This window comes from Adiantum capillus-veneris, chromosome 16, assembly GCF_014529385.1.
Source record: "Adiantum capillus-veneris isolate H3 chromosome 16, ASM1452938v2, whole genome shotgun sequence".
NCBI classification, from domain to species: domain Eukaryota; kingdom Viridiplantae; phylum Streptophyta; class Polypodiopsida; order Polypodiales; family Pteridaceae; genus Adiantum; species Adiantum capillus-veneris.
The window spans coordinates 57,275,300-57,295,165 of record NC_140946.1 but is presented as its reverse complement, the minus strand read 5'-3'; the positions used below and the strand labels follow the sequence as shown (position 1 = coordinate 57,295,165).

Sequence of the window (19,866 nt, the reverse complement as noted above, 5' to 3'; positions counted from 1 at the left end):
AGATTGGATGGGGACAATTACCCTATGTGGGCTTACATGATGAACATGTTCTTGTGTCAAAGGGCCGTTTGGAATATTATGCAGGGCATTGATGTAAGCCTTGGTTCTGAGGATGTAGTGGATATCACTTGTGCCAACAATGCCTCTTATCCGGTTCAGGGGGTTGGAAAGATTGTGCTTACTACTGCTAATGGTAGTTCTTTCACACTTGTTGATGCACTTTATGTACCTGGGATCAAGAAGAATCTTTTGTCTGTATCTGCACTTGTTAGACTTGGACTTATAGTCAAATTTGTGGATGACAGATATATAGTTCATGATCTCAGTTTTGGTGATGAAATTGTTGCATCTGGTCTTTGTGTCATGGGCTGTATAAGCTCACTTTGTATGACAAGTGTGGACAAAATTTTGCAAATGCAGTTGCAAATTCAAGGGCTATTTCAAATGCAAAACTTTGGTATGCACGTTTTCGTCATCTGAATTTTGTCAGTTTGCTGCATTTGCAAAAATCTGAAATGATTGCTTCTTTGCCGCCTCTTGAAGCACCTGTCAAACATGTTTGTGAAGGCTGTATTTTGGGTAAGATGCGACGTTCAAAGTTTCCAAAGGATGGTTCAGTTAGGGCCACATGTAGATTGCAGCTTGTGCATAGTGATGTTGGTGGGCCCATGCAAACTCCGCCCTTGGGCAATTACCTTTACTTCGTGACTTTCATTGATGATTACTCCAAGCATGCATGGGTATTTTCACTTAAAGAAAAGTCCAAAGTTTTTATGTGCTTCAAACAATTTCTGGCTATGGCTGAAAATGTCTCGAAATGTACTATGGGCACCCTCCACTCCGATCGAGGGGGGGCGTATATGTCTCATGAATTCAATCCATTTCTAGTTAATCGTGGAATAAAACACCAATGTACAGTGCCTTATACGCCTCAGCCAAATAGTGTTGCTGAGAGGAAAAACGGGTCATTTAGGGAAATGGTACGATGTATGGTCAAAAGTCAAGATTTTCCACATTCTTTTTGGCCTGAGGCCATCATGTGTGCCACTTATGTACTTATTAGGTGTCTTACAAAAGCTTTGCAATCTATTACTCCATATGAAGCATGGCATCATAGAAAGCCTTCTATTGAGCACATGTGTGTTTTTGGTTGCTTGGCATATGCTTTGGTGCCACAAGCACAACGCAGAAAATTGGATGATAAGGCTGTCAAATGTATTTTTGTTGGTTATAGTGCTGAAAGCAAAGGTTACAGGTTATATCATCCGCAAACAAAGCATATTTTGTTTTCACGAGATGTAGTGTTTGTGGAAGATTTTGTTTAGCCCTTGCTGTCATGTACTAGAGATAGTAATGTAAGCTCACATGACATTTATGACACTTTGTTGCCTCTTTTTAGTGGTGGAAGCTCAAATGTAAATTCCAATGAGGAAAATGTACAGCCTATGGGGGTTTTTAAAAATGTTAATGTCACCTTAGAGAGGAGTCGGCTATAATATGGACATATTCTATAGGTATCAAGGACTAGGCCAAGATTTCCAATATGTGTTAATTGCCCGTCCTCTTGGAATGTTGTTATAAGCAAAGTGCAATAAGATAGGTGCTTATCCTGATTTTGCTAACAATCAATCGTATACCATAGAAGGAAGTCTAAGGTTGTGCTATTAGTGTGGCCGCATTTTGACCTTCCTTTTAGGACGGAAAGCAGAAGTAAATTCGAGAGTTCGCATCGCTTAAGTTGGACAACAACTAGCCAAAAGTCGATTACAAAAGCGTGAATCTCTCTTTTAAAAGTGGTCATTTATAAAGAAACCATGATGAACAAACACAATTTTGATGGTATCTTGTGGTACAATCGGCGCTTTCTTCAAATATGCGATTTTGCTAAATCGATGAGCAATAGTCTATATCATATCATGGTGTGATGAAAACTTGTAATGGATAACTCTTGCCAGGACCCAAAAGGAGCAACAAAAGGCGTGTGAAATTCTTGGGGCTCCCCATGTGCATGTCACGAGGGTTTGCATACCAGTTTTTCGAAGAGTAGATAATGCAAATGCTTTTTTATGTTCTTCATGCTTGAGGGTTTCTTTATTCGTGGGGGGACCATATTCACATTTACGCGGGATGAACTGGGAGCATATGATTATCCCACATATGAGGCGACTTTGCATAGCTCTAAGGTTCATAGGGTGCAAGGGGCCAGTCATTCTAATCATCCCGGGTAAAATGTCGCCTGTAATCCACGGAAGTGGAGCGGTTTGGGCTGGGTCCTCGGATGGAGGAGCCTGCGGCGGACAGGTCCGGGGATTCCGCACATTCTGTGGCGCGCCCGTCTCCAAGCTTGGAGTGGAGGCACGGCTTCTCCTCGTAGGGGGAGGTGTCTGCCTTCCTTGAAGTGGGGGGGACCGCGTGTAGGCCGGCAACGGAGCGACGAAGACTCCCCTCTCCCGGCAGTGGAGGGATAACGCAGCCCTCGTGTAGCCCCCGATCAACCTCCCGCCCCCGCTCCTACAGACCTCAGCCCTCCAAACAACCTTTTCCTTCCTTTACAAAGCGCGTATTCGTCGCCCCCCTACACCTTTTCCTTTCTTCTTCTTCAAACTACATACCTTGAGCGCAGCAATCGCAGATGCAAGGAAGGGGCCATGGCAGAGCTTCCTCTCTATTGCAAATGCAGAGATGCAGGGAACCTGGCCTCCTTAGCAAATGCAGAGATGAAGGGACCTGGCGGATGAAGGCATTGGCACACATGCACATTTGCACATTTGTAGATTGCAGCGGAAGCCTTCCTGATGCCTTTAACTTAAGGCTTTGTGGCCGAATTTACAGGCGGAAAGGGTGTTCGAACCCTTGCAGCTTCACCATCCTTGCTTTACTCAAAAGATGCAGAAACCGCCCAAGATATGCATATTGAGCTTTCAAAAACAGGTCATCAACGTGTCTATGTAGCCATGAAGCCAGAAGCGGATACCTGCGAGGAATGTGGTGCATGCTGACTATGGAAGCATTGCAGTGTTTGGAGCAGATGTGGGTAGATGGCGTACATCCGGAGGTCATCACATTCGTTTCTGTGCGAACACAGGTACAATCGAGAAATGCACCCAAATCTAATTAAGCAGGGAAAATTCTTTTGCTGGAAATGTTTTAGTGGACATGTATGTAGGCCAGGCATGGACCACCACCAACTCTCCTGTAGAAGCTTTTGAAGAAATGCAAAAAGAGGGTGTAAAGCCAGATTCTTGTGTTTGCTTGCGGCTTGCAGCCGTGCCAGTCTTGTACACAAGGGTCAAGAGCATTTTCAATTTTCAAATGATGAGAGAAACTTGGGCATTTAATGATCTGTATGCTCGATCCGGACATGTACGAGAGGCAGGCGAGTTTCTCAATAGTTCCCCGTGTCAGCCCTCGATAGATATGTGGACTTCTTTGCTCAGTTCATGCGAAACTTACACTGAGGAGAAAGCGGGTCACCGATGCTTTGATCAGCTTTATCTATCAATATCAACTACATTTGTTGGGCCTTCTCTTATCTAGGATACCAGTCCTGTGCCACGACACTACATGCTTACTAGAGAAAATATATATAAAGCACGCTTACTAGAGAATCCAAATTGGGAAAGGTTTGAAGACCCGATGCCACGCTTGAAAACTGCCAGTTAGCTAGCTAAACATGAACGTCACAAGGCTCAAGCTCGTCTCCAGCTATGAGACAACAGAGGAGGAGCGATGAAAAGCTTGCCTCTGCCATTGCTACTGCTACTCATGCCATCACTACCTCTGTTGGAAGCAGCGATCGGACGTGCCTGCATGTGGTGGCACACCAGTGTAAGGCAACCACCAAATGGGCAAAGGCAAAAAAGCCCTGACATTCGTATTTGTCGCATGGCAAAACTCCAGATGGGTAGAGAAAGAGAGAGGCAATGCGCACATGACAGGGGCTATTCATATTCAAAGCAAACATGTCACATACATTGGCCAAGCAATGTAGAAGCACGAGTCAATCTCAAGCATTTCACATACATGCTAGGCAAGGAGGTTGTCTGGCCGCTCATGGCTCCAAGAGAGGTGGTAATGGCATGAATAGCAGTAGCACTAGCGTCTACCCGCTCATGGCTCCAGGAGAGGTGGTAATGGCATAAATAGCAGTAGCAAGAGGCAGAGCGATCATCCACTCGGGCTGACAAAATCAACCTACCTGCACGTCCATGTTGTTCGTGCAACCCCCTTTAAAAACAAGACTCAACATGATCTTTTCACGCTCATGCTTTGCGCTATGTTTGGAGAAAAATTGGCCAAGGAATGCAAATCCACGATGGGACTTCGATGCGGGGCAGAGAGCATTGATGCAAGGCGTGTTGTGCTTGGTAATGGTCTAGGTTGCTTCTAGAAAATGCGGAGTGAGTGCTTTGTCCTACACACGATCACCTATGTGGCGGGCATCTCACGATATGTGTGCCAAATAGGCACAGGGGGGGATAGCTAAACTATTGTATGTTTGGCTCTACTTGGTTTTATGATTTCTCGAAGTTTGAAATTCCTCTTTTTAAGATAAGTATAAAATGCTTTGATAGGAAGTGACTTTGCGAGTGATGGTTTGTAGAATATGGAATTATTTCCTGGATCTTGGTTGAGAACACTAGATGTAAATTAATGGGTCTCAAATGATTGACTAGATATTAATTGATGTGTAGATGTTCCTTCACTTAAATGCTCCTTAGCATTCTAATTTTTTCATGGAAAGGTCCAGACTTAACTACATGATCCTTACTAGCCTTTGGTTTTTACTTCTCCTTTGGAATTCACTAAGATATAGTTTAGTTATGATAAATTTTTTAGCATAATGGTTTGGTATGGATTCAAGATGGGATTCTTGGCCCTCTCTCTTAGTGACTTGTGACTTGTTGGCAAAAAGATACAAGCTTTCTTACTTACCCATTTTGTCATTTTGTGTCCTTCAATTAGCAACTAAATATTGATCATTAATTGATTCTTTACCAAAAAATTGATTTCTAAGACTTTTTCACACCTTGTTCTAACTAATTCACTATGTACTTTCAATATTTGTGCTTGGCAAAAGGATGGGCCTAGTTTCTGGATCAATTTGTTTTTTGAACTTCTAGATTGTAGGTTAATCCAAAATTACTCACATTTTTTAAATTTATTTAAGTTTTGTATTTTCAAGAACATACTACCTTTAAATGGACTATTCGTATGAGGGTTATCCACGACCCTAAGAAACATGCAAAAACTATAGAATATATTCTACAATATTTGAAAGGTCACCCCACACATAAAACCATTCCCCCTTAGAACCAGACCTTATCTTGATAGAAAAGCCAAAAACAAAAAGATCATTTACGCTAACTAGCCATCTCTCTGCAACTAATGTTTTATCTTTTCTATATAATCCTTAGCCCTCTCCTAAGGATTTGAACTTTCTTCTAAACCCCTTCATAATTCTAGCTCTCTTGTACGTTGATGTATTGACAACTTGGAAGCCTCACAACTTATTTATGACTCTTCCTTATCAATTATCACTAAAAATCTTGAACATGCTGTCATTCAATGATTGGTGGGTGAAAATCTCTACTAATCTAGACAAAAAACCTGAGGATGGATGTACCATGATCTCTAAATTTATCCCTATTTTGGCTCAACAATATAATATAGAATTTGCTCATTTTTCTTCTTCTAGTGTTGAACTTTCAAGATCTTTAAAAAATCATTGTGGTTTATCTAGGTTTTGTCATCACTCTTGCCTCTCCCTATGGGATGCATGTCTAACCTCACCATCCTATCTTATTGCAGTATTAGCGAGAACCACGATTAAATTGTCAATCCATGGGATGAACTCACTTGACTAGTGCATAGAGGCTACAAGAGGTTGTCAATTTCTTGAAAAACAACTAACAACTCACATCTAACTCAAGTTATACTCAGGTGATTGAAATCACTAAAAGCCAATCGCTCATCGGCAAACAAATCACATCCGTTGCAACATCAAATAACATCCAAACGTAACGAAACTTCAAGGACAAGTTTATAAGACCTAAGCACACATGCTTATGGTCTCAAACCCCACTTTAGGTCAAGTTCCAAAATCGTGATTATTAACAGTAGTGGATTTTTGACCTAGTCGTTTTCGACCTAGAATGCATCTAAATGCTTAGCAATGATGCCCCAATACCCTGCCTATGCTTAGTTTTGAAAGTGTAAATTTTTAGTTATGAAGAAATTAGGCCGCGGATCGGCGACGCCAAAAGCTACGAATTACTGTGAACTGCTTACGTCAATGTATAGAACTCTTACCTGCGGTTTCAATGCAACAAACGCGATTGCAATGTGACAACCAGGGAGGGAGTAGGAAGCACGAGAAGGAGAGGAGTGGCGCTGTTAGCTCACGCTGCGTTTCTATTATCCAAAAACTTTTAAATAACTTACAAAAATTGGCTTTTATACCTTAGCCAAGGTTTTTGGTGGTCAAAACTAATAATCTGGGAGTTCTAAAGGGAAGTTGGGTAATGATGGGTAATAACAGGTTGATACAGTCTAGAAGCTTGTAGCCCCGACTCATTAATTACAGAGTCTATCCAAGAAAATAGGAGTTACAATATGCTCAATTTATCAAAATAGTAAGTGTTTTATACTGAGAACTCCAAAAAATGGTATCTGTGGTATCCGTGTTAGCTTGCTACTAACATTGCCCCCCTTCTCGCCTGTATCGTCCCTTTACACAGCTTTATGAGCTGATGTAGCCTTCGGGCTGACGGTTGGCGAGACAATCTTTAAGCGTATTCAATGCCTTTTGGTATCTGATCTTCCTTTCTTTGTCTGGCATTTGCAAAAATTGCATAGTTACTATGTTCTTTAGTTCCACCGTTGAGTAGCCTACAAATCTTGAGGTCAAATTACTGATCACTGGCGCAAATATCTTTGTTCGTTAAGTAAAAAATCCCGTGTAGAACGCTTCCTCGAACGCCAGCATATTGTGAGAAGGTACAAACATGCACCTAGTGTAGAAGCCATAGAGGACTTTTTTCGGAAGGTTGACCATTGAGATCATAGCACAAACCTTTATTACCCTCACGGAATGACATCCAAGGGGTGCCTGCTTGCTCTTGCTCATTGAACAGGTCGATGCAGGTGAACAACATTCGGCAGATCTTATATAGCATAGCACATGACAAATCAGGTAGACTTTTAAAGAATGATATGGATCCCTTTAGGGTTTTCACCATGTATTCTTTAGTCCGCTGGTCCCTTATCTAGAGCAGGTAATCTGGGGTAGTTTAGCTAAGTTGGCCACTTCTTGAATAGTGCCTCATGTGCTACCCAGGTCCTTACTCTTGGTACATGACAGAAGGTTGGATCCTTTCGCAGGGCCGCAGGTGCTCTCATGAACAAAATCAAGTATCTATTTTTGTTCAGTCAGCTCAACCTCCACTTCGGGTGGTATCTGGACCGTCGACTTGCATGTCTGCGTAAAGCCTTTCTTTCACATGTAGTAACTCCACTTTTATCAGAGGGTATGGCAGGGACTGTTGGTGCCATTGCACATTGATTTGGTTGGGAGTGAGTTGTGTAATGTTGATGGAGTGAAGAACTCTCAACTCCCAATCCATCGCTGACTTCCACTGCTCATGTACCTCTTGTGTAATCCTTTCCTTCAGTGCATCTTCTTCAGCTTTTGAGAGCTGGACCATGGGCACTGTGTCTTCTTCTGTAATGTTTACCTGAAAATATTCCTCACCACTCAGCTCTAATGTGGATTGTGTCTCCAATTCAGCAAATGAAACTGAGGGTTTTGTATTTGAGGCTGCTCCGAAGTGCCTGCCTCTTCTTGAGTCTCTGTTCTTCCATCTTTCAGTAGCTGGTTAACTCTTTTAAGCTCGGCTATTTCTTTTAGCAGCTCTTCTTCTCCTTGCATCCGCATCAAAGCCAAGTCTCTGCGTTGAGAATGCTCCAGCTTGAGGTTTTTGTTCTTTTTTTCTAATGCTTTGTACACTTCATCTATCCCTTTGATGTTTCTGTAGCCTCTTGTGTGTCTCTCGGCTGCGCCGTGGCGACTGGTTCTTCTTGCCCTTGAGACTGTGTCCTTTCTTCTTTTGCTTTGTTATCCTGAGACTTTGTGAATGCCTCGGCCGTTTCATGCGGTGTTGAAGGTGTTTCCTCTATTCCATGTTCCTGTGTTTGCTCAAACTTTGTGGTGTCCTCTTGTGCAGTACTTGTTTCCTTTTTTGGCTCGGGTTCTTTCTCTTTTTGTTGCTCTTGTGTAGCAGTAGGCTCTTGTGCAGATTCTCCTGCTTTTTTGATTCAGCTTCTATCTCTTTGGTGGGCTCACATTTTGTGGCTCTCGTTGCTGGTGATGGTGGTGGGCTTGGAATAGGGTTATTCTGGTGTTCTGTAGGGGGTGAAGTGGGTCAGGGAGACTCGCGATCTTGGTCGTGTTGTGCCTCTTCCCTTGTTGTTTCCTCGGCTTGTCTCTAGTCCTCCGCCTCTTTTGCTTTCCTTGCCTCTTCTTGGGCTTCTTTCAGCTTCAGGGCTTCTGCTTCTTGATACATTTTTTCCAAGGATTCTGTTGGATCTTCAGCCTCTTTCCTGGTATGATGCTTTGTCCTTGGTCCCTTTGTTGGAATTAGGGTTTTAGAGAAACGCACACAGCTTGGAGAAGACAAAGGAAGCTCAAGGCATACAATAGAGAGTGTGTTACTTAGTGTGCAATGGAATGATAGATAGACCTAGAGTGATGGGCGTATATACAATGCACGTGGGAAGAAACCTCCTAAAAAGGGGAAAAATGCCCTGGCGGTCCTAGTGTGTTCACACACATCACTACCACATGTATATGGTAACAAATCCCCGCTGGAGTGATGCGGTGAACCAGAGCTGGCACATGAGTAAAGGGAAGTGCCATGCCCTCAGGACATGATCAGTCCACAAAGAGGAGTAAGCCCAAAGCTTTGCGGAAAGCTTCAAGCTTCTCACGAGACAATGCCTTTGTGAAAAGATCTGCAAGGTTGTCCTGTGTTGGCACATAAGCCAAGCTAATCTCTTCTGCCGAGAGCCTCTCCCTGACATAGTGGTAATGCACCTCAATGTGCTTTGTGTGAGCATGAAAAACTGGGTTCCTCACAATTGCCAATGCGCTCTGATTGTCGAGATGGTAGCATGTGGTGCATGCTGACTATGGAAGCATTGCAGTGTTTGGAGCAGATGTGGGTAGATGGCGTACATCCGGAGGTCATCACATTCGTTTCTGTGCGAACACAGGTACAATCGAGAAATGCACCCAAATCTAATTAAGCACGGAAAATTCTTTTGCTGGAAATGTTTTAGTGGACATGTATGTAGGCCAGGCATGGACCACCACCAACTCTCCTGTAGAAGCTTTTGAAGAAATGCAAAAAGAGGGTGTAAAGCCAGATTCTTGTGTTTGCTTGCGGCTTGCAGCCGTGCCAGTCTTGTACACAAGGGTCAAGAGCATTTTCAATTTTCAAATGATGAGAGAAACTTGGGCATTTAATGATCTGTATGCTCGATCCGGACATGTACGAGAGGCAGGCGAGTTTCTCAATAGTTCCCCGTGTCAGCCCTCGATAGATATGTGGACTTCTTTGCTCAGTTCATACGAAACTTACACTGAGGAGAAAGCGGGTCACCGATGCTTTGATCAGCTTTATCTATCAATATCAACTACATTTGTTGGGCCTTCTCTTATCTAGGATACCAGTCCTGTGCCACGACACTACATGCTTACTAGAGAAAATATATATAAAGCACGCTTACTAGAGAATCCAAATTGGGAAAGGTTTGAAGACCCGATGCCACGCTTGAAAACTGCCAGTTAGCTAGCTAAACATGAACGTCACAAGGCTCAAGCTCGTCTCCAGCTATGAGACAACAGAGGAGGAGCGATGAAAAGCTTGCCTCTGCCATTGCTACTGCTACTCATGCCATCACTACCTCTGTTGGAAGCAGCGATCGGACGTGCCTGCATGTGGTGGCACACCAGTGTAAGGCAACCACCAAATGGGCAAAGGCAAAAAAGCCCTAACATTCGTATTTGTCGCATGGAAAAACTCCAGATGGGTAGAGAAAGAGAGAGGCAATGCGCACATGACAGGGGATATTCATATTCAAATGAAACATGTCACATACATTGGCCAAGCAATGTAGAAGCACGAGTCAATCTCAAGCATTTCACATACATGCTAGGCAAGGAGGTTGTCTGGCCACTCATGGCTCCAAGAGAGGTGGTAATGGCATGAATAGCAGTAGCACTAGCGTCTACCCGCTCATGGCTCCAGGAGAGGTGGTAATGGCATAAATAGTAGTAGCAAGAGGCAGAACGATCATCCACTCGGGCTGACAAAATCAACCTACCTACACGTCCATGTTGTTTGTGCAACCCCCTTTAAAAACAAGACTCAACATGATCTTTTCACGCTCATGCTTTGCGCTATGTTTGGAGCAAAATTGGCCAAGGAATGCAAATCCACGATGGGACTTCGATGCGGGGCAGAGAGCATTGATGCAAGGCGTGTTGTGCTTGGTAATGGTCTAGGTTGCTTCTAGAAAATGCGGAGTGAGTGCTTTGTCCTACACACGATCACCTATGTGGCGGGCATCTCACGATGTGTGTGCCAAATAGGCACAGGGCTCTAGTCGCAAGATATGTCCCCCCGACAAGGTAGAGAGCCATGAAAGCCCTAGGTTACTTTCGTCGACGGACATGAATCAATGGATGCGGCATTGTTCAAGATAAATTTGGCAACAATCTATAAGAGCTGCTAAAAAAAGACATGGTAGTATAAGCCTTGTTGACCTTTATGTAGGATGCATTGTGATCTCTCGGGATGCATTGAGTGCATTAGCAAAGAAACCCGTGCTTGACTTCAAGTTGTTGGAACACATATAAATCCATATCATGTGATATGGGCTAGCAAGAGCATTGAGCTAGTCAAACTGTTGCTAGGGACGATAGTGGCCTCCTCATCTTGTTGTTGAGCTATCGCAGATGGCCATGTTCCCAAATATGTAAGTCTGCATACACACGAGATACATATTGCTCACATGTACTAGACTTCACTCTCTGAAGCACCTCTACAATTAATAGGTTTGCCTACTATGTACCCTATGGAAAAGCTGAAGCTAACGTAGGCCTCCTCAAAAAGCTCTCCTTGGATCCGTTAATCAGTCGCTCCCACTCACTTCCTTGCTGAATTCATGTAAGGCTAGAGAGGGATAGACTACTACATTCAATGAATTGAAGGAGAGCCACTAATTTAGGAGTGCATCCGCAAGTAGTGCTTGGCCCATAACTATCCACCAATCCATCGATCCACCTCCGTGTCAACAAACGCTTTGGCGTATCTGTTGAAGCACGCATGTCAATGAGCCCGTAGGTGTCTTATAGCATCAGACTATTGTAGAAACCAAAGTTAAATAGCCTTAGCCCTCCGGCCTCCGCTCGGCCAGCTCTGCAGGTGGTCGGCCGTGGATTAATCTTGAGCACATGGAGGCACAACCGTGAGGATCAGCGGAGCAGAGGGAGACATGTGTATTATTGAAGGCGAGAACTGCATCACTAGACGCCAACCAGTGTGCCGGGTGGTCGTGGAGGTCAAGCCCTAGCTCTTCTCGGCCTCCGGCCAGCAAAAAAGTGCAATCCACGTGGGCTCACTCCCCTTTCTTCAGCGGTTGGCCGGTGTTATGGCACCTATGAGCTTATTACAAGAGTAATCCATTTGAACGTGAGAGTGTGGTGATAGTAGATAAAGAAGTTGTTGTACCTATGGAGCCACTCAAGATGGCTACGATAATGTAGATAGTGTTGTGGGTGCCTCGTGAAACTTTGTTGCCTATGGATCTGTCATTGCATCCAACTTTTAAAGCAAACAAAAAATTACAGTTATCCATTCAAACATGATAGTACCGTTCTAATACACAATAAACATATCGTACCTATGGAGCTGCGTAAGACTATGGCTAGGGTGTAGAAAGTGCTATAGGTGAGGGTGATACTATACTCAAGAGGGGTCTCACTCTAGCCTATGCATGATAGAGTGAATTTTAAAGTATGGTCAGTGTCCTACAACAATGAAATTTTACTTGAACTAAAACAAGACCAAGAAGGTCTAGATTGTTCCTTATCCCACATAATTCTTTTCTCCAAGCTCGCGACTCCACCACTCCTAACCAGAATGAAGAGCATTGTGTCTACTCTTGGCCACTATGAGGGGTGGCCCTCAAACGTTTTCCTCTATGACCACCTCCTCTGGTCCTAGAGGTGCCCAAACCCATGCCCTCCACCAGGGTGTCTATCGAGATAGTCAACCTCATGGTCATAAACAAACCTTGCACACAAATGCTGGGCAAAGTAGAGAGGGAGCTAATGGTGATGTGGGAGGGCACCATAGTACATCACATACCTCCACAAGGCATGCTCCCTCATAGTAGATTGAGGCAAGACTCCATAGAGAAAGGATGTTGTACCATCGTGTATCCTGCACATGATCTGAAGCACTCAAGTGTGTGTCAGAATATGTCATGTATACGCTTGACCTCACACCAGAACAACCGCCCTACAGGCTGCTATGCCACCAACCCCTGCTGATGATGCTAAGTCACACATGTTTAATAAGACCACATTGGCTAGGGATGGGCCACAAATGGATTGAAGTCATGCTATCCCTACTCGTAGCTCTTGAACCAAGGCAAAGAGTGTCACCATGGTCGGGCCACTCACTGCAGTGCTCCCACCATTGACATTAATTCTACTATGACATAGTGACACCTAAAACAAAAACTTAATCTACCATGTATATAATAATGAATGTATATGGTTAGATATACCTAGTAAGTATGGTATATGGCCATATCTATATATGGTCATATCTATTTGATGTAAACATAAGGCCGTACATATGGTCATAAAGATGTATATGGTTCTCTATGTATGGTTTTGCCTATAATGTACCTTATAGTGAACCTTATATCTATATATGGTAGTGTATATGTATGGTCCTAAAGAGCATCTTATAGTGAATCCTATTTTGTCTATACTATGTACCCTATATATATATATATATGGTTGCATATGTGGTCATAAAGCTATCACAGATTGTCATGTATATGTATAGTGTGTAATACTTGTAGTGCTAAGTGCATCCAATATCTACATATGGTAATGTATATGTATGGTCCTAAGAACACATTATGATGCACCCTTTATAGATACCTTGTCTATAGTATGTACTCATACACACACACACACACACACACACACACACACACACACAATATATGGTCCCATAGGGTAACTTGTCTATGGTCATAAGAACACATTATGATGCACCCTTTATAGAGCATTGGTCTATAGTATGTACCCATCTATATATATATATATATATATATATATATATATATATATATATGGTCACATAGGGTAACTTGTCTATGGTCATCTGTATATGGATATCTACAGCCTTGCATTACTGTTTTTAAAAAAAAGTGTTTGAGTGAGGGTCGGTATTTTATCTCTATTGTGATAAAAAACTTTGTCATCATGGACATTATAGAAAAACCTAGCGCTTATTAGGTTCTTTTTTCACTAACTGTAATCTTTGTTCTTGTGTTCTGGTTACTTTCATAGCTTTGTGATTGTCTTCATTTGGGAAATTGTTGCATCACTAGTGCTTAAACAGTTTATACTCCCTTTTTTAAGTTAGTTGAGCAGTATGAAAATCATGGGTTAATTACTGGTTGTATATTGCTATACTGGTGTATTTTAAACACACAAGCAAAAGCCTTCTATGGTTAACACTTGGCCTTGCTAGTCTATGATAATTGTAACTTATTGATAGTAGCTGGCGTAGTGCGACATTCAATTATTGTAACTTATTGATAGCTGGGTGAGTAAAAACCTAGGGCATTTTTTATTCAAATTGTTCTAATTCATAGTAAACAAAAACGTGGAGTGAGGGCCGCTCAATCATTCTGGGTTACAACAAATGTAACACAATGATAAAACTTGAAACCACTCTCATAGATAAGTTTTGGTCCTCACAATGCTAAATTTTTTAAAATTCAACTTTTATACTTCAACTATGTCTTGAAATACTTGAGAATCTTGGCCCATGCTAACAAGGATGATACCTTGGTAGGACATATTGAGGTTACAATTTTACCGTGATTGTATAATTGGTTTTATTCCCATACTTTAAAGAGAGTCTTATCGTACGGCGAGCGATAATTTTTGAGTGAAGGAAAATCCAAGAAAATGAATAAAGAAACCAAATGGGTTTTGTTAAGAAAGATACATGTGAAGTTAGTAGTTTCAACATAAGCATTCCCAAGAAAAAGCACGCAACAAATCAAGATTTGACATGAAACGAAGGCACTCATGCCTATAAAAAATCACATTCATCTTCAATGATAACATCGTGTTTGCAACCTCAAGAGGTCACTGTATATAAACTATTCATATCATGTGCATTCAATGCCTAATTTTAAAATTCCTTATATGTAGATTTTTCATAACTAGAGTATACCCTTCTCCTATTCAATTGGTGCAAGCCCCCATCTATTGGTACCCCTCTATAAGTCAGGAAAGTGTGAAATGTGGGTTTAGAAAACCCCTTATGTTGAAAATTCCTTATATGTAGATTTTTCATAACTAAAGTATACCCTTCTCCTATTCAATTGGTGCAAGCCCCCATCTATTGGTACCCCTCTATATGTCAGGAAAGTGTGAAATGTGGGTTTAGAAAACCCCTTATGTTGAAGTCATGTAAGATGTCACAATTTTTGTGAGTGATGTCTCCCACTGTGCGACGCAAGCTTAGGAATATCAAAATTGAAACATATGTCGGTAGCCATGGTTTTGACCATCTCCTTGGTATACACTAGCAAAATGTTTCCATTAAAAAGACCCACACCCCTTTCAACTATCATCACAGGGTCTCCATCCTAGTGGGTTTCCAATGACTTTGTGCAACTCAACCTACCCCCATACACCCTACTCAAACTATATACAAGGGTCTCTGCTAGGGCGGTTTCCAAAGGCACTGTGTAAATTAACCAACACACAAGAATATATCATCGCCATTACGTTAAAAGACAAAAAGAGAGATTGATGTGTCTATGCTCAAATCAATAGGTAATAAGGACTCAATTGGTAGCAAGCAAAGCTCTTGGAGGCAACCATACACGGCTTTGCCAATGATCTAAACGACAACAAACAATCTGCACTGTACAACAATTCAACCGCCTTGTACTTCATTGCTGGCTTGTAGCACCACCCCAACAAAATTGGATGCCACTATTAGGGACAAGCTCTTGAGACACGAGGAAGAAAATCTCTTGGACAAAGATTTCCAGGGTATACTGCATACCAGAAGGCTTCAAATGATGTCCCAAGATTAACTGAAATACCATAAGGCTTCAAAAGCATTGACCTCCTTGCTTCTCCTTCCAAAGCATCAAAAGAGCTCATGCATGGGTAAGTTGCGGGCATGCAAAGAGTGATTCAAGAGAAACAGAGTTAAAGAGGGCTTCAAATAATTCCCCAAGATTGACTGTAATACCATAAGGCTTCAAAAGAATCGAGCTCCTTGCTTACCAAAGCATCAAAAGAGCTCATTGATGGGTATGTCATGGACATGCAGAAAGAAACTCAAGAGCAACAAAGTTTTAAAGCTGAGGAGGAGTTGTGGCACACAGAAGGGAAATAGAGGAGGGAGGCTTGACAACTTAAGAAAGAGGTGGGGATATTGGGAGAAAAGTGTGACTTCTCCACGTGGTAGCGATAGTGCAGAAGCTCAGAACTAACAAATCAACAATCATGGTGGCCAATCTAAAATGATGACGTGGGGATACCTTAGAATAGAGTTGGATATTCCAATTTTCAAATAAGATGTAGGTTGGGCGGAGAGAGAAGGGGGGGACTGAGGTGTGTAGGGATAGCTCAACTATTGTATGTTTTTTGCTATGAAAATTCCTTTTATGATTTGCCTTTATATCAATCATGTTTGGCTCTACTTGGTTTTATGATTTCTCGAAGTTTGAAATTCCTCTTTTTAAGATAAGTATAAAATGCTTTGATAGGAAGTGACTTTGCGAGTGATGGTTTGTAGAATATGGAATTATTTCTGGATCTTGGTTGAGAACACTAGATGTAAATTAATGGGTCTCAAATGATTGACTAGATATTAGATATTAATTGATGTGTAGATGTTCCTTCACTTAAATGCTCCTTAGCATTCTAATTTTTTCATGGAAAGGTCCAGACTTAACTACATGATCCTTACTAGCCTTTGGTTTTTACTTCTCCTTTGGAATTCACTAAGATATAGTTTAATTATGATAAATTTTTTAGCATAATGGTTTGGTATGGATTCAAGATGGGATTCTTGGCCCTCTCTCTTAGTGACTTGGGACTTGTTGGCAAAAAGATACACGCTTGCTTACTTACCCATTTTGTCATTTTGTGTCCTTCAATTAGCAATTAAATATTGATCATTAATTGATTCTTACCAAAAAATTGATTTCTAAGACTTTTTCACACCTTGTTCTAACTAATTCACTATGTACTTTCAATATTTGTGCTTGGCAAAAGGATGGGCCTACTTTCTGGATCAATTTGTTTTTTGAACTTCTAGATTGTAGGTTAATCCAAAATTACTCACGTTTTTTAAATTTATTTAAGTTTTGTATTTTCAAGAACATACTACCTTTAAATGGACTATTCGTATGAGGGTTATCCACGACCCTAAGAAACATGCAAAACTATAGAATATATTCTACAATATTTGAAAGATCACCCCACACATAAAACCATTCCACTTAGAACCAGACCTTATCTTGATAGAAAAGCCAAAAACAAAAATATAATTTACGCTAACTAGCCACCTCTCTGCAACTAATGTTTTATCTTTTCTATATAATCCTTAGCCCGCTCCTAAGGATTTGAACTTCCTTCTAAACCCCTTCATAATTATAGCTCTCTTGTACGTTGATGTATTGGCAACTTGGAAGCCTCACAACTTATTTATGACTCTTCCTTCCCAATTATCACTAAAAATCTTGAACATGCTGTCATTCAATGATTGGTGGGTGAAAATCCCTACTAATCTAGACAAAAAACCTGAGGATGGATGTACCATGATCTCTAAATTTATCCCTATTTTGGCTCAACAATATAATCAAGAATTTGCTCATTTTTCTTCTTCTGGTGTTGAACTTTCAATATCTTTAAAAAATCATTGTGGTTTATCTAGGTTTTGTCATCACTCTTGCCTCTCCCTATGGGATGCATGTCTAACCTCACCATCCTATCTTATTGCAGTATTAGAGAGAACCACGATTAAATTGTCAATCCATGGGATGAAGCTCACTCGACTAGTGCATGGAGGCTACAAGAGGTTGTCAATTTCGTGGAAAACAACTAACAACTCGCATCTAACTTAAGCTACACTTAGGTGATTGAAATCACTAAAAGCGAATCGCTCATTGGCAAACAAATGACATCCGTTGCAGCATTAAATAACATCCAAACATAACGAAACTTCTAGGAAAAGTTTATAAAACCTAAGCACACATGCTTATGGTCTCAAACCCCACTTTAGGTCAAGTTCCAAAATCGCGATTATTAACAGCAGTGGGTTTTTGACCTAGTCGGTTTTGACCCAGAGTGCATCTAAATGCTTGGCAATGATGCCCCAATACCCCGCCTATGATTAGTTTTGATTTGAAAGTGTAAATTTCTAGTTATGAAGAACTTAAGCCGCGGGTCGGCGACGCCAAAAGCTACGATTTACTGTGAACTGCTTACGTCAATGTGTAGAACTCTTACTTGCGGTTGCAATGCAACAAACGCGATGGCAATGTGACAACCAGGGAGGGAGTAGAAAGCACGAGAAGGAGAGGAGTGAGAGCCGTTAGCTCATGTTGCGTTTCAATTATCCAAAAACTTTTAAATAGCTTACAAAAATTGGCTTTTATATCTTAGCCAATGTTTTTGGTGGTCAAAACTAATACTCTGGGAGTTCTAAAGGGAAGTTGGGTAATGATGGGTAATAAAAGGTTGATACAGTCTGGAAGCTTGTAGCCCTGGCTCATTAATTATAGAGTCTATGCAAGAAAATAGGAGTTTAAATATACTCAATTTATCAAAATAGTAAGTGTTTTATAATGACAACTCTAAAAAATGGTATTTTTGGTATCCGTGTTAGCTTGCTGCTAACATTCCCCCCCTCCTCGCATATGTAGTCCCTTGACACAGCTTTATGGGATGAAGTAGTCTTCGAACTGACGGTTGGCAAGGCGGTCTTTAAGCACATTCAGTGCCTTTTGGTATCTGATCTTCCTTTCTTTGTCTGGCACTTGCAAAAATTACATAGTTACTATGTTCTATAGTTCCATCGTTGAGTATCCTACAAATCTTGAGGTCAAATTACTGATCACTGGCGCAAATATCCCGTGTAGAACGCTCCCTCGAACGCCAGCATATTGTGAGAAGGTAGAAACATGCACCTAGTGTAGAAGCCATAGAGGACTTCTTCGGAGGGTTGCCACTGAGATCATAGCACAAAACTTTATTACCCTCGCGGAATGACATCCAAGGGGTGCCTGCTTGCTCTAGCTCATTGAACAAGTCGATGCAGGTGAGCAGCATTCGGCAGATCTTATATAGTATAGCACATGACAAATCAGGTGGAATTTTAAAGAATGACATGGAGCCCTTTAGAGTTTTAACCATGTATTTTTCAATCGCTGGTCCCTTGTCTGGAGCAGGTAATGTGGGGTAGTTTAGCCAAGTTGGCTGCTTCTTAAGTAGTGCCTCATGTGGTACCCAGGTCCTTAGTCTTGGTACATGGCAGAAGGTTGGATCCTTTTGCAGGGCTGTAGGTGCTCTCCTGAACAAAATCAAGTATCTTGGGTTTTTGTTAGTCAGCTCAACCTCCACTTCGGCGGGAGTGAGTGTGTAATGTTGATGGAGTGAAGAACTCTCAACTCCCAATCCATCACTGACTTCCATTGCTCATCTACCTCTTGTGTAATCCTTTCCTTCAGTGCATCTTCTTCAGCCTTTGAGAGCTGGAACATGGGCACTGTGTCTTCTTCTGTAATGTTTACTTGAAAATCTTTCTCACCACTCAGCTCTACTGTGGATTGTGTCTCCAGTTCAGCAAATGACACTGAGGGTATTTCTATTTGAGGCTGCTCCGAAGTGCCTGCCTCTTCTTGAGTCTCCGTTCTTCCCTCTCTCAATAGGCTGGTTAACTCTTTTAAGCTCGGTTATTTCTTTAAGCAGCTCTTCTTCTCGTTGCATCCGCATCAAAGCCAAGTCTCTGCGTTGAGAATGCTCTAGCTTTAGCTCCAGCTTGAGGTTTTTGTTATTTTTTTCTAATGCTTTGTACACTTCATCTATCCCTTTGATCAAGGCTACGGATGGATTCTCTCGTGTTTGCCGCAAGAAAATTGCATGATCATTTATTCTTTGTTCTGAGTATTGTAGAGAAGTGTTCGCGACATCCAACTGCACTTGAACCTTTTGAGTTGACAGGGTTGTCATTAGAAGTTCGTTTGTAACTTTTGTCAACTATTCATCTTTGCTTTACATGCATTTGACAGTTTTGTAAGTAGGTCACCTAACTCCTCCATTTGCTTCTGCTATTTATTTCTCGCTAGCTGATGTTGTTCAGCTTTGGCTTTCATTTCTTGCACTTGTCTCTGAAGATCGGTGATGACATTTAATTTGTCTTCTAACTCTCCTTGCAGAGCGTCAATTAACATCTCTAGTTCTTTAGCCTTTGTGCTATGGCAGCTAAGTGCTGCTAATCAGAGTCTTTCCGTCATATC

The 19,866-nt window shown here is 41.6% G+C and overlaps 1 protein-coding gene and 1 non-coding gene across 2 annotated transcripts; both read left to right on the top strand.

The window, feature by feature from the left end:
- Positions 1 to 2,232: 2,232 nt before the first annotated feature.
- On the top strand, positions 2,233 to 2,482 carry LOC147439094 (signal recognition particle RNA). The gene has a single exon (XR_015184693.1).
- A 6,695-nt stretch (positions 2,483 to 9,177) lies between these two features.
- On the top strand, positions 9,178 to 9,725 carry LOC147439093 (pentatricopeptide repeat-containing protein At5g50990-like). Its single transcript, XM_086483968.1, has 2 exons — positions 9,178 to 9,273; positions 9,355 to 9,725. Exon 2 carries the CDS (start codon positions 9,402 to 9,404, stop codon positions 9,723 to 9,725), a length of 324 nt encoding a protein of 107 aa, XP_086340094.1. The 5' UTR covers positions 9,178 to 9,273; positions 9,355 to 9,401.
- The last annotated feature ends 10,141 nt before the right edge of the window (positions 9,726 to 19,866 follow it).

Coding starts and splice junctions, on each gene's coding strand:
- LOC147439093 (XM_086483968.1), top strand. CDS start 9,402: ATGCAAAAAGAGGGTGTAAAGCCAGATTCTTGTGTTTGCTTGCGGCTT.